Source organism: Muscardinus avellanarius (assembly GCF_963383645.1).
Source record: "Muscardinus avellanarius genome assembly, chromosome: 19".
Taxonomy (NCBI): Eukaryota; Metazoa; Chordata; class Mammalia; order Rodentia; family Gliridae; genus Muscardinus; species Muscardinus avellanarius.
This window is the reverse complement of record NC_137805.1, coordinates 44,000,249-44,015,638: the sequence shown is the minus strand read 5'-3', so window position 1 is coordinate 44,015,638 and position 15,390 is coordinate 44,000,249. Positions and strand designations below refer to the sequence as shown.

Below are 15,390 nucleotides of genomic sequence, written 5' to 3'. Positions count from 1 at the left end.
TAAGTTTGGGAGTATAGCCCGGAGGTAGAAAGCCCCTGGGTTCCACCCCCAGTAACACACACACACACACACACACACACAAAAGTTTAAATCCTGTATGGTGACACAAGCTTGTAATCCCAGTACTTTGGAGGCTGAGACAGGAGGATCACAGGTTCAAAGCCAGACTCAGCTAGCTATTTAGCGAGGCACTCTGCAACTCAGTGAGAGTCTGCTTCAAAATAAAGAATAAAACATAGGGCTGGGGTGTAATTTGGAGGCAGAATGCCCCTGCGTTCAATCCTCAGTACTGCAAAAAGTAAGATAAAATGAAATCTTCCTTCCTTGGGAAGGCCTTCCTGAACTGTACCTAAGGGAGCTTAACTTGCCCTGTTATTGGTTAGCACAGCCCCCTATTTTCTTCAAGGAACTTATGCCAATGTCATTTTATATATTTACTAGTTTAGTTTGCTCTGCTAGAATTTAGTTTTCGCAAGAATTATAACGGTTTGCCTTGTTTGCTGCTGACCCTCAGGTGGTAGCTGGCTCCCAAAGGTGCTTGCTTAATGAATATTTATTATCTTTTTTTTTTTTTGGTGGTACTGGGGGTGGAACCCGGAGGCTTTCTACCCCCGGACTACACTCCCAGACCTATTTTATACTTTATTTGAAAACAGGGTCTCACTAAGTTGCTGAAAGCCTCACTAAGTAGTTGAGGCTGGCTTCGAACCCGTGCAATCCTCCTGTCTCAGCCTCCCAAGCGTGGGGATTACAAGCGTGTGCCACCACGCCCGGCTATGAATATTTATTGTCTGAAAGAACAGATGAAAAGAGGGGAGAACTAAAGTACAGAGGCAGGGTTTGGGGTTAAGGAAAAAATATATTCTTAAGGTGGGTATGGTGGCTCACATCTGTAATCCCAGTACTTCAGAGGCTGGACAGGAGGATTATAGGTTTGGGGACAGCCTCAGCAATGTAGTGAGATTCTTAGCAACCTAGCAAGACCCTGTTTCAAAATTAAAAAATAAAAAAGGCTAGAGGCTGTATATCAGAGGTAGAATGCTCCTGGGTTTAATGACCAATACCACAAAAAAGAAGGAAGGGAGGAAAGAAAAAAGGAGGAGGTGAAGGAGAGAGAGAAAGGAAGGAAATAAATTCCTAACAGCACTCTTCTCAAAGATACCAGAAAAGGAAGGGAGATTCACCTATCAAACCTGTCTTTGCAGCCAGCTAATTTGGGGTTTAGCTGTTTCTTGCACAATCTAAGAAAAATAAACTAGATTTAGATTTAGAATTGTTATTAGCCACAAACCCTTTCTTTGTTGTTGTTGTTGTTGTTGTTGTTTTGCGTCACTAGGGATAGAACCCAGGGGCATTCCACCTCTGAGCTACACCTCCAGCCTATATTTTATTCTTTATTTTGAAACCAGGTCTCACTGAGTTGCAGATGGCCTCACTAAGTATTGAGGCTGTCTGTGAACAGCGATCCTCTGGTCTCAGCCTCCCCAATCCTGGGATTACAAGTGTGCACCACCATGCCCAGCTACAAACCCTTTCTTTGAATTACAAGAGTTTAATATGTAAAACATGATAGCCAAAAGCATATTTATTTCTATAGTTTAGTCTCAAAAAAATAAAAGTTAAAAAAATCATCCAGTGGTTATGAGGAATCAAGGAAAACCTGTCCCAGCAAGGCCAGCTTGGAGGTGAAGGGCTGACTGGGGCAGCTGAGCAGCGGCGCTCTCTGCTTGGCCTTCTTCTCCCTCGCCTGGTTGGGGTTTTCGGGTGGGGAGGCTGTTCCTGGTCCTGCCGGGGGCGCCCAGGGCCCGGAGCGCAGTGTCTTTTTCTGGAATCCCGATCTGTTCCGTCTGAGAGAGAAGAACTCCCTCATCAGGTCCTCTACTTCCCACTGCTCCTCCTTCAGCCTCCGGCAACAGTGCAGGGCAGCGGGGTCAATGGGGTGCGCTTCAGTGTTGAAGATGTAGCCCCCCGCCCCCAGGATGCACTCCCCGTAGGGCGTTATCACCGCGTCGAAGGTGGAGCCGTTGTTGTGGATGAAGTTGGTGGGGTCGAACAGAAGGTAGAGGTATTTCACAGTCTCAGCCAGGAAGAAGGACTCCATGCGGTTGTCAAGCTTGTGATCTCGAAGATCTTTGATCTGTCACGTGGGAGAAAAAAGTCCAGTCAGAAGATACCCACAGTGGTAGTAAGGGCCAGGGCCGGCCCCCTGCCGGCCACTAGGCACCGGGGCCTCTGGCCAATCGTGTCTCCTTTCAGAGCCTCACTTCTTCCAAGTCGCCACATCTCACACCTGGGTATTGCCACAGCTTCCAGCTGGGCTTCCCATTCCACCCTTGGCCTGCAGCACACTTTTCCTTTTCTTGGTACTGGAGATGAAACCCATGGGTATTCTACCTCTGAGCTATGCCCCTAGTCCTATTTTACTGTTTTATTTGGAAACAGGGTCTCACCAAGTTGCTGAGGCCACCACACCCAGCTTCATGAGTCTTAACTGTCGCTCCTTACAACACTGTTGACATCCCGTTTCGTGCAAGCTAAAACCCCAGGCCTTACCCTGGCTGCCAGGTCCTTCGTGTGCCTGCTTCCTCCCTGACTTTATCTCTTACCACTCGAATCCTGTTCCTGTGGCAGCTGCCAGTCAGCCTTTCTGTTCTTGAACCAGCAGCACCCTGTGTCTCAGGCCCCTTATCCTGCAGCACTCCTCTCTCAGGCGCCCGCATGGCAGCTCCCTCACCTCCTGCAGGTCTCTGCTCCAAGGCTTTCTCCCAGGAAGGTGTCCCCTGGCCTCCTACATGACAGGGCACTCTCCATCCCTGTCTCCTATCCTTTTGTGACTCTAAACATAGACCTAGTCATCCCTTTCAACAATGGTATAATAATTCATTGTTAAAACTTTTTTTTTTTGGCACTAGGGATTGAATCCAGATGCATTTTACCTCCAAACTATACCCCAGCTTTATTTTCTCTTTTACTTTGAAACGGGGTTTCACTAAGTTGCTGAGGCTGGTCTTAAACCTGTGATCCTCCTATCTCAGCCTCCCACTTACAGGAGTATATCACCATGCCCAGGTTAAGGTATCATCACTGATTTAGCTAATCCTCCCTCGATGGGCTTCAAGGTGGTTACCAAGTTTTTGTTATTGGAAATAACCAATAATAAGTCTAATTTATAATATTTCAACTTTGACAGTCATAGATGAGCAAGATGACTCATTTGCCTCAAATGTCTAAATTTAGCATCTCAAAATTAGCAATACATTTAAACAAATCTAATTCTTGGTGGACATCTATCTTACACAAAAAATGTGACTCAAATGTGGATGTGATACACCAGATTTCTGTTCTTGCCCTGCTAGACAAAGATCAAATGTTTGTTCCCATCATGTACTTTGGAAGACCTCCAAAGAACTTCATTTTTGTGGAAATAAGCCTAGCATTACTAAGAAGGCCCCAATGGGCTTATCACTCTGATTTCTCACAGAATACAGCACAATGGAAATAAAAATATATTACTCCTTTATTTCCCCTACGCATATGTATTCTCTTCCAAAACATGTATTCATATTTTACTCACAGCATATACTAACATTACAAAGTTTGCCAAAAGTCTTTTTTTTTTTTTAAGTCTCACACCTGCCGGGCGTGGTGGCGCACGCTTGTAATCCCTGCGCTTGGGAGGCGGAGACAGGAGGATTGCGCAGGTTCGAAGCCAGCCGCGCGCGCTGGCTTAGGAGACCCTGTTTCCAAATAAAAATGTAAAAATAGGTCTGGGAGTGTAGCCCAGAGGTAGAAGGGCTTCCAGGAACCCCAGTACCACCAAAAAAAAAAAAAAAAAAAGTCTCACACCCTAACAGGAACTCTGTACACTTTGTGGGGAATTTTCTTTCCGACTAGTGTGTGTGTGTGTGTGTGTGTGTGTGTGTGTGTGTGTGTGTGTGGTATTAGGGATTAAACCCAGGGGCATTCTACCTCCAAGCTATATCCCTAGCCTTTTTTAATTTTTGTTTTGAAACAGGGTCTCACGAGGTTGCTGAGTCTTGCTAGTTGCTGAGGCTGTTCTAGTACCTGTGATCCTTTCTCAGTCTCCCAGGTGCTGGGATTACAGGTGTGTGCCACCATGCCCATCTGCCAGACTGTTTTCTTTTCTGGAAGCCCTTCTACCTCTGGGCTACACTCCCAGACCTATTTATACTTTTGGAAACAGGGTCTCTTAAGCCAGCATGGCTGGCTTCGAACCTGCGCGATCCTCCTGTCTCCGCCTCCCAAGCGCGGGGATTACAAGCGTGCGCCACCACGCCCGGCGCCAGACTGTTCTTTTTTTAGTTCTTCTTTTTCTATTTGAACTTCTTTGATTTCCTTTTCTTGTCTTAATGCTCTGGCTTGAGTCTCAAGTACTATATTGAAAAGAAGTGGTGATAATGGATATCCTTGTCTCGTTCCTGTTTTTAGGGGGAATTTTCAGTTTCTCCCCATTTAATATGATGTTGGCTGTGAACCTATTGTAGATTGCCTTTATGATGTTGAGGTATGTTCCTTCTATTCTGATTCTTTGCAGGGCTTTTTTTTTTTGGGAGGGGGGGATGGAACCCAGGGGCTTTTCTACCTCCGGGCTATACTCCCAGACCTATTTTATATTTTACTTGGAAACAGGGTCTCACTAAGTTGCTGAGAGCCTCACTCAGTAACTGAGGCTGGCTTCGAACCTGTGCGTCCCTCCTGTCTCAGCCTCTCAAGCGTGGGGATTACTAGCGTGCGCCACTACCCAGCCTAAATTTTCTGTATATTCTTGACTCAGTTTAGGAAGGTTGTATTTATCTAGAAAGTTGTCAATTTCTTCCAGATTTTCCATTTTGTTGGAATATAGTTTTTCAAAGTAGTTTCTGATAATCCTCTGGATTTCTACACTGTCGGTGGTAATGTCTTCTTTTTCATCTCTTTGGGATTTGGTTGATTTTCTTCCTTCCTTCCTTCCTTCCTTCCTCCCTTCCTTCCTTTTGTTAAGTTGGCTAGTGGTTTATCTATTTTCTTATATATCCTTTTGTCCCCCCTGCAGGTCTGGGGATGGAACCCAGGGCATTTGGACCTTCAAGCTACACCTCCTATCCTATTTTTTATTCTTTATTTTGAAACAGGGTCTCACTAAGTTGTGGACGGACTCAGTGAGTACTGATGCTGTCCATGAACCACAATCCTCTGGTCTCAGCCTCCCAAAAGCTGGGATTACAAGCATGCGCCACCTCACCTGGCTCTTACATATCCTTTTTTTGTGTGTGTGATACTGGGGGTGGAACCCAGGGGCATTCCACCTCCAAGCAAATACTTCCAGCCCTATTTTATTTTATTTTATTTTTGCAGTAATGGGGATGGAACCCAGAGGCATTGTACCTCTGAGCTACAGCCCCAGACCTATTTTTTAGTCTTTTTATTTTTGAAACAGGGTCTCACTGAGTAAGACTCATTAAGTAGCTGAGGCTGTCCACAAACCGTGATCCTCTGGTCTCAGCATCCCAAATGCTGGGATTACAAGTGTGTGCAACCACACCTGGCTCCCAGCCCTATTTTATATTATATTTGGAAACAGGTTCTCACTGAGTTGCTGAGAACTTCATGAAGTTGTTGAGACTGGCTTCAAACCTAAGATTCTTCTGTCTCAGCCTCCCAAGTACTGGGATTACAGGCGTGTACCACCATGCCTGGCTAGATAGATAGATAGATAGGTAGGTAGATAGATAGATATAGATATAGGTGTATGTTTTTATGTGTCTGTAATGCTTGATTATTTATATCTTGTCTGCTAGGGTCCTACAAAGATTTGACCTGGCTGTTACCCTTGCCCCTTTCAAATCCATTCTCCAAAAGTAGTTTGAGTGATCTTTCTTTCTTTCTTTCTTTCTTTTCTTTCTTTCTTTCTTTCTTTTTGTGGTACTGAGGATGTGAGGATGAAACCCAGGGGCATTCTACCTCCAAGCTATACCTCCAGCCTTACTTATTTATTTAGTGGTAGTGGGGATGGAACCCATGGACATTCTATCTCCAAGCTACACCTTCAGCCCTATTTTTTATTCTCTTTATTTTGAAACAGGGTCTCACTGAGTTGCAGAGGGCCTCACTAAGTAGTAGCTGAGGCTATCCGCAAACCACCATCCTCCTGTCTCAGCTTCCCAAATGCTGGGATTACAAGTGTGTGCCGCCACACCTGGCTCTATTATCTTATTTTTAATCAGGGTTTCACTAGTTGCAGTGGGCCTCACTAAGTTGTTGAGGCTGGCTGTGATTACAGGTGTGTGCTACCACTCCTGGCTAAAGTGCTATTTCTAAAATACCAATCTTCTGGGCATGGTGGCATATGCTTGTAATCCCAGTACTAGGGAAGCTGAGACAGGAGGATCACAGTTTCAAAGCCAGCCTCAGCAACTCAATGAGGCTCTCAGTAATTTTGCGAGATTATTTCCAAATTAAAAAAAAAAAAATAGGTCGGGCGTGGTGGCACACGCTTGTAATCCCCGCGCTTGGGAGGCGGACACAGGATGATCGCGCAGGTTCGAAGCCAGCCATGCTGGTTTAAGAGACCCTGTTTCCAAATTTAAAAAGTATAAAAATAGGTCTGGGAGTGTAGTCCAGAGGTAGAAGGGCTTCCAGGAACCCCAGTACCACCGGAAAAAAAAAAAAAAAAAAAAAAAGGTCTGGGGGTATAGCCCAGAGGCAGAAGACCCTTGGGCTCCACTCCTAGTATCACAAAATAAATATATAAAATACCAATCAGACCATGGCCCTGCTCTGTTGTTGGTCCTACCAAGGCTCCTCATTCCAAGCGAACCAAATCCAAACTCTTTCCCATGGATTATGTGAGGCCTGCAGTGATCTGGCCCCTGCCTCCCTCTAGGACCTTCGTCCCCACCTTCCCCCACTCACTCCACTCCAGACAGCACTGTCTTCTTCCTGTCTCACAGATACATGTTCATTGCTTTTCCTACTAACATGTATGTTCCGTGGAGCAGGGCTTGGTCTTCCTTCATTACTACCACTCGTGGACCTAGCACAGTGCTTGGACTGTAGAAGACAGTCAATAAATATCTGAGAGACTAGCAGGGCTATTTTGTTAAGCGGCTCCAGGTTTGTATACAAGGATATAGGACTCTGGGTTTCCCTTCTTAAAGTCCATTTTATAAGCTCTTTCAGAAAACTCGTCTTACAAAGCAGCCTATTCAGATAGATCAGGACCTTTGGTACAGAAAGAATGCTGAGGGCATGGGGTCAAGACCCTGGGAAACTAATCTGAGCTGCATTTCCAAGCTCTGTGACCTTTAGCCAAGTTCTTCGCTTCTCTGTTCATTAGTTTATGTCTATCTCTAAGGTTCCCTCTATTGTTAGTGTTCCAGCTATGTTCCAGCTCTCCCAAACCATCTTAGCAGCAAGGGAAGATACTTCCCACTTCCTGGGCCCACGAGCCACTTACTGTTGCAAATCCGCACTCCACCTTGCTGATTTTTTCAATGGACTCCACAGCATCTCTCCCGAGTTCTAAGAGTGTAGGATCTCCGGTGGCACGGTAGAGGTACATCGCGCTTTCAATGAGTTCTGCAAAGTACAAGCAGACCTTCCTCACCTAGAGGCTGAGCAGGCATGGCTTGGGGCCACAAAGGAAAGACAGAGGGGAAATCCTCCTCTCTTCACTTCATCCATAGGGCCCCAGCAAAGAGGATCATGAGGCCAATATGTCCAGAGTCCAGAGCTCAGTGGAGACCAGATAAGGCTCACCATGGACTCACTCCAGGAAGAGAGGCAGCTAGACTCTGGGATGAAGAAGGTGGCAGAGGCTGTGGCCTCTTCCCCATATCTGTTCCCTCCTTCCTCCCTAATAATAGAATCCCTGCAGGTGTGGTGGCACACATTTGTAATCCCAGTACTTGGGAGGTTGGGACAGGAGGATCACAAGTTCGCCATCAGCCTCAGCTACTTAGTGAGGCCTTCTGCAACTTAGTGAGAACTTGTTTCAAAATAAAGAGTAAGCTGGGCGTGGTGGCGCACGCTTGCAATCCCAGCACTTGGGAGGCTGAGACAGGAGGATCACAAAAGTTCGAAGCCAGCCTCGGCTACTTAGTGAGGCTCTCAGCAACTTAACAAGACCCTGTTTCCAGATAAAGTATAAAATAGGTTTGGGAGTATAGCTCAGAGGTAGAAAAGCCCCTGGGTTCCACCCCCAGTACCACCAAAAAAGAGAGAAAAGAAAGAAAGAAAGGAAGAAACAAAGAAAGAAAAAAGAAAGAGTAAAAAATAGATCTGAGGGTATAGCTTAGAGGTAGAATGCCCCTGGGTTCCAACCTCAGTACCACCAAAAAAAAAAGACTCCCTGACTCTGGCTGAGCACATGGCTACCTAGGTTCATAACTTTTCCCAGTGGCCGGGTGAGATTAAGGACACTATGAAGAGTTGTATGCAATGAGAATATTGATAACTCGGGTCCCTCCCCCCACGTGAGGTCAGCGGGAACAGGAGGCGGAACCCCTGAAGCCAGAAGTGGAGATAGCGCGAGAAACCAGGTGCCTTGAGACACCAAACATCGCGAGACTACAGATGTCGTGAGAGAATCGGCATGCCTATAAAACATCTGTGCCTCCGATCCACCACGTGACTCAGCCGGCCGATCAGGACTGTGCGCAACTCTCCAGATGCCTGGCCCGTGGGTCCCTTCCCCCACAGATGACTGACTCTCCGGAGGGGCTGGGTCCGAATAAAACAGCCGTCTCTGGTAACCCGGTTGGTGTTTTTACCTCCCTCCTAAACTCCCTAACTCTATTTTCAACCATTCAAATATGAAAGAGAAATAAGAGGTAGAAATGTACCTACTATTTTTTAGAAATTTAAACTACATTTTTTGGGTCACTCACTGTCTAACTTAAGCCTAAAGCTTAAAAGAGTATGAGCCTGCCATTCTAAGGCCCCTGCCGAGATGGGGCAGACAAGAAAGTGAAGGTTAAGATATTCACGTTCCAACCTTCAACCTGACAATGCGGTGACTGGTTCGCTGTGCTCAGAACTAAGCGAGGGTCCTGCCCTGTTCTACCCCACAACTGAAATGTGATGCTCAGACACAAGCCCTGCCTGGAGATGCACATTAGCCAACAGGGGTGGGTCCAGGGGAGAGTATTTACTCTGACAAAAACCCCAAACCTAAGAAAATATATTTATTGCTTTCCAACACTATTTTGATAAAGAATGGTTTGACTCCACTGAGGGTGGCCTCAGGGGGTAGGAGCCACAGCACACTCTGCTTTCCTACTTAGTCACCCATTTTTTTTTTTGTCTTGGTGGTACTGGGGGGTGGAGCCCAGAGGCTTTCTACCTCCGGGCTATACTCCCAGACCTATTTTATATTTTATTTGGAAACAGGTTCTTACTAAGTTGCTGAGAGCCTAAGTAGCCGAGGCTGGCTTCGAACCTGTGTGATCCTACTGTCTCTGCCTCCCAAGCGCGGGGATTACAAGCGTGCATCACCACGCCTGGCATCACCCATCTTTTGTCAGAGGAGAGAGCCATGTTCCCATCTCTACCACCTCCCCTGGTCTTCTGCTCCCACCTCGCCCCACTCAGCACTGCACCACCCACTTCTCTCCTATCCCCTCACCCCGCAGGCTCCAGACATGTGGTAACCCGGCTCCTCATATTCTAAGACACAAGCTAGGGCACACTCATTGGCAGCAGAAAGGGGGCTCTCATGCGAGGACTCCCTTCTGCCTCCAAGCAATGGCTGGCGCAGGGCTGATGTGGTCTCTTCCGCACTCATGGCCCAAGTCTGCTAGCTACTGCTTTACTTTGTTAAACATCCAGCCAACTCTCTGGAGGAGGGTGATGGTCTGATGTTTAGATTTGGACTTAGGGGAAGGAAGGGCCCTCAGAGGCCTTTAGGGTAGGCTCTGCTCCAACACTGCTGACCAGAGTGCAGCCAAGGGCTCTCCTCATACATTTTTATCTTATCTCCCGTGTGCTATTGTTTTGGGTAAGGAAGGGTGACTGCCTCACACATTCCTGGATTTCTGGCAATGGTGCCTTACTTCCCACCAATGTCTTCCTGCCAGCCTATCTTGCAAATGGAACGGGCTGTTTCTCAGCATACAGCATACGGAGCTCCCTGTTACTAAGCAAAGACTTGATAATCACTTTTCAAACAGCTCTAAGGTTCCTCTGACCCTGAGATTGCACAAGTCTACATCTTACATTTAGTCCCAAACTCAGATAATTTATTATTTATTGGTAGACTAGATAAGGCACTTTCAGAGAATTTTCTCTTAAAAAAAAAAATGCAATGAGAACAAATGTTTGAGAAACATCAAGAATGGCAACCTGCTGGGCGTGGTGGCGCATACTTGTAATCCCCTTGCTTGGGAGGCGGAGACAGGAGGATCACGCAGGTTCGAAGCCAGCCGTGCTGGCTTAAGAGACCCTGTTTCCAAATAAAAAAGTATAATAATAGGTCTAGGAGCGTAGCCCGGAGATAGAAGGGCTTCCAGGAACCCCAGTACCACCAAAAAAAAAAAAAAAAAAAGAATGGCAACCTTTGAGGATTCCAAAGTGACTAATTTGCCCTTTACAACTGCTATTTTGACCCTTCTTACGTCCCATCCCAAATCCTACTATAATCGCTTGGGTCAGAGAAGGAAGGAAACAGGGCAGAAGGCAGAACGGGCACACTAGCTGCACCGGGATGGGAATGACTGGGTGTTGACTAAGCTTCCTGCCTCTGCCCTCTTTCCCTTCCCTCCTCAGGGTTTACCTTTCCTGTAGTGAATCAGAGGACATTAGGGCTGGCAGCAACTTAATAAGACGGTGTCGGGTGTGTGGCCCCTTCCTTGATTCTGAGCTGTCGATAAACGGGGGCAACACTAGACGGTGCCTGAGGCGCGTCCCAAAGTTCTGCCACTCCACGCCATGGCAGCACGGCTCACCTAAACCACTCGCTTGGGAAGTGTGCCCGCACTTCCGAAAGCCGGGCGGCAGGAGGTCCAAAGGAGGCAAGCTAGCATTTGCCCTCTGAGAAAGCCTAGGATTTAGTTAAGAGACCTCGGTTCCAGTCCCAGCTCCTGTACGTGACAGCTTTGGGCTAGCGACTTCAACCCATTAGGCCTTAGTTTCCAGACCTGAAATTAAGGGCGTGAAAATTTCCTAGTAGGAAAACCACCCAGAGTCCTGGATCAGATGAAATAAAATGGGTCTTTCAAGCCCTTTGGGGACGAGGCTGTGAAGAGCCAGAGCCTGGGGCTGGTTGTAGTCCGAGACGCGGCTCACCTGGTCGAAGCGGGTAGCCCTCTCGCTTCTCTACTGTGTATCCCTGAGGAATGTTGTAGAATTCTGGGAGCCCCCCAAACTGCTTCCACACAGTGTAGTAGTTGAGGAAGGTCCTCATGGCATTGTCAATGTCCCCAATGAGGCTCTGCGGGAGAGAAGTGCTGGTCAGTGGGCAGATGCCAGACATAAAATCCCAGACAAAACCCCATGGCCAGCCAACTTCAGAGAAGGACAAAGCAGAGTCTTTGGAGCAAAGAAAGCCACCGGCCAAATCTCAAGCCTGCGGCTGACTTGCTGTGTGGCCCTGAGCCAGAGCAAAACTCTGTTTCAAAACAAAATATAAAATAGGAGCCGGGTATGGTGGCCCCCACCTGTAATCCCAGTACTTGGGAGGCTGAGTCAGGAGGATCGCAGGTTCAAGTCCAGCCTCAGCAATTTAGTGACTTTCAGCAACCTAGTGAGACCCTGTTAATTAAAATAAAATAGCCAGGCATGGTGGCGCACGCTTGTAAATTAGCATTTGGGAGGCTGAGACAGGAGGATCACAGTTCCAGGACAGCCTCAGCTACTTAGTGAGGCCCTCTGCAACTTATTGAGACCCTGTTTCAAAATAAAGAATAAAAAATCGGACTGGGCGTATAGCTTGGAGGTAGAATGCCCCTGGGTTTAATTCCAAGTACCACCAAAATAAATAAATAAATTAAAAGAAATAAATTAAAATAAAGTAAAATAAAATGAGCTAGGGGTATAGCTCAGAGGTAGAATGCCCTTGAGTTCAACTCCCAGTAGCACACATACAAAAAGAGCCTACAAAACATACTGTTGTGCATTTTCCTTTATTCATTTAACAATGCATCCTAACGTTTCCCGTGTCAGTCCATAGAGAGTGCCCGCCTCCTATGTATACAGTGGCATAGCATTCTATTGCTTAGAATAAACTTTAGTCAGTTCCCTATTAATAGCCATTTGATCTGATTCCAGTCTTTTGCCATTTGCTGTAACAATCAAAGCTCTGGACATATACCTTTTGAAACACATGCAAAGGGTCTCCTTAAGACAAGTTTCCAGGATTAGGATTGCTGGGTCAGAGGATATATGCATTTGTAATTTCCCGAGCTATTGCTAAGTAGCTATTATTAATATAGACTTACAAGAAAACAGGCTGACCTTGACTCTCCACTGGATGTCTCACAGATAGAACTAACTTGACTTTTCCCGGACCAACATTCTTCCCCGCCCCCCAGTCCTGGGGATGGAACCCAGTGCATTCTACCTCTGAGCTACACCCTCAGACCTACATTTTTTATTCTTTATTTTGAAACAGGGTCTCACTGAGTTGCAGAGGGCCTCACTAAGTAGTAGCTGAGGCTGTCAGCAATGCACCTGCCTCAGCCTCCCGCATGCTGGGATCACAAGCGTGCGCCGCCAGGCCAGACCAACACTCCTGGTTTCCTGACTTTCCCACAAACGTGCCTCCCTACTCTTGCCTCTGTGTTCCTGGTAAATGGCCCCACTGTCTGCCTACCTGCTCTGGCTGGAAACTCAGTGGTCACCTGGGCTCCACCTTCTTCCCCACTCCCACACCCACTTCCTTATTTATTCTTGTTCATTCCATTCAAAGCATCAAGATCTCACTCCATCTCCAGAGCCACCACCTGGTAACCAGCACCGCACCTGAGATGACCTCAAAGGCCTGCCTGCTGGGCCACCATTGCCCCTCTTGCCCCCTCCAACCCAGTCTCCCCATGGCAATAAGAACCACCATGGCACCCCACACCTCGTGGGTCCCACAGGCTCGGCACAGTCAAGGCACCTAGGGGTCCCCAAGGCCCTGCATAATCTGGTCACTGCTGACTACCTGCTCACTGAGCCTTCCCTTCCCTGGACCGGGGCCATACTGCTTTGTTTCTGATAAACGCCAACCCTTTCCTGCCTCTGGGCCTTTACACATGAATCAAGTATAAGCATCAAGGCTACTGAGGCCTCCCAGAACATCCTGTCTAAAGTCCATCCCCAAGCCAGGCATGGTGGCTCATGCTTGTAATTCTAGCATTTGGGAGGCTGAGACAGGAGGATCCAGGTTTGAGGCCAACCTCTGCTACTTAGTGAGGCCCTTTTCAACCCTCTTTCAAAATACAGAATAAAAAATAGGGCTGGACGTGTAGCTCGGAGGTAGAATACCCCTAAGTTCCATCATCCGTACAGCAAAAAAAATTTAAAAAAAGTACATCCCAAGCCAGGATTCTGACTCAGGGTCTTACTTGTTTTCTATAACTGCAACCTATTACTGTATGTATTTGTATGTTTACATTTTTCTTTGTGTCTCCACCTCCATGAACTTCATGAGGACAGGACTGGAACGCAGTAGGCCCTAAATACTGACTGAGTAAAGTAGGCACAGTGGGATGTACCTGTGGTCCCAGCTACTAAGGAGGCCGAGGCAGGAGGATGTCTTGGGCCCAGGAATTTAAGACCTGCCTGGGCAGCACAGTGAACCACTTTAAAAAAAAAAAAAAAAAAATTTTCCCCCTGAGTGAATGAATGGACAAATTTAACATCTCTAAGCCTCTTCTCTTCATCTGTAAAACAACATTTAGCCGGGTGTGATGGCACACGCTTGTAATCCCAGTACTTGGGAGGCTGAGCGAGGAGGATTGCAGGTCTGTGGCTAGCCTCAGCTACTTAGTGAGAGCCTAAGCTACTTAGTGAGGCCCTGGACAACTTAGTAAGACCCTGTTTTTATTTATGTATTTATTTATGTATTTATTTATGTATTTATTTATGTATTTATGTATTTATTTATTTATTTATGTATTTATTTATTTATTTATTTATTTATTTATTTATTTTGCTTTTTGTTTCTTGTTTGGTGGTACTGGGGTTCCTGGAAGCCCTTCTACCTCCAGGCTACACTCCCAGACCTATTTTTTAATATTTTTATTTGGAAACAGGGTCTCTTAAGCCAGCGCGACTGGCTTCGAACCTGTACAATCCTCCTGTCTCTGCCTCCCAAGCACGGGGATTACAAGCGTGCGCCACCACGCCCGGCTAAATTTAAACAGGCTAAATGCCTGTTTTAAAATACAGAATAAAATAAATAAATAAATAAAAAATAAAAAAAATAAAATACAGAATAAAAAAATAGAGCTAGGCATGGTGGCGCTCACTTGTAATCCCAGCATTTGGGAGGCTGAGACAGGAGGATCCAGGTTTGCGCACAGCCTTAGCTACTTAGTGAGGCCCTTTGCAACTCAATGAAACCCTGTTTCAAAAAAATAAAGGAGCCGGGCGTGGTGGCGCACGCTTGTAATCCCCGCGCTTGGGAGGCGGAGACAGGAGGATCGCGCAGGTTCGAAGCCAGCCGCGCTGGCGTAAGAGACCCTGTTTCAAAAATATAAAATAGGTCTGGGAGTGTAGCCCGGAGGTAGAAGGGCTTCCAGGAACCCCAGTACCACCAAAAAAAAAAATAATAATAATAAAGGAGCCGGGCGTGGTGGTGCGTGCTTATAATCCCAGCATTTGAGAGGCTGAGACAGAAGAATCGAGGTTCACAGACAGCCTCAGCTACTTGTCAGGCCCTTTGCAACTCAATGAGACTCTGTTTCAAAATAAAGAATAAAAAATAGGGCTGGGAGTGTAGAATCCCTAGTTTTGGGGGAAAAAATTACTTCACTGCATTGTGACAATGTTGTGTAAAGTATCTGACAGATAACTGGGGTGTGTGTGTGTGTGTGTGTGTGTGTGTGTGTGTGTGTGGTGTTAGGTACTGGGGATGGAACCCAGGGACCTTCTACATCCTCCAGCCCTATTTTATTTTTTTTATTTTGAAATAGGGTCTTGCTAGGTTGATGAAGAATCTTACTACTTGCCGAGGCTTTCCTCAACTCTGTGATCCTTCTGTTTCAACCTCCTGAGAACTGGGATTATAGATATGTGCCATCAAGCCCAGCCTCTATTCTTTCTTAAGTATTCAGTTAACTACCTCTACGTATGCCAGACTGCCAGGCACTGAAGAAATGTTTAATAAATGGTAGCTGTTATAGCCAGATGTGGTGATGGTGCACACCTATAATCCCAGTACCTGGGAGGCTGAGACAGGAGGACTGC

The 15,390-nt window shown here is 46.6% G+C and overlaps 1 protein-coding gene across 2 annotated transcripts in view; it reads right to left on the bottom strand.

Moving 5' to 3' along the window:
* Positions 1-1,639: 1,639 nt before the first annotated feature.
* EDEM2 (ER degradation enhancing alpha-mannosidase like protein 2) overlaps positions 1,640-15,390 on the bottom strand; it is a gene marked incomplete at both ends in the record, with an annotated part of 42,283 nt that continues 28,532 nt past the window's right edge. For both annotated transcript variants that reach the window (XM_080716153.1, XM_080716154.1), the window contains 3 exons: positions 1,640-2,137; positions 7,457-7,578; positions 11,284-11,428. In XM_080716153.1, the coding sequence (XP_080572279.1) occupies positions 1,640-2,137; positions 7,457-7,578; positions 11,284-11,428 (765 nt within the window). The remainder of the gene's footprint in view (positions 2,138-7,456; positions 7,579-11,283; positions 11,429-15,390) is intronic.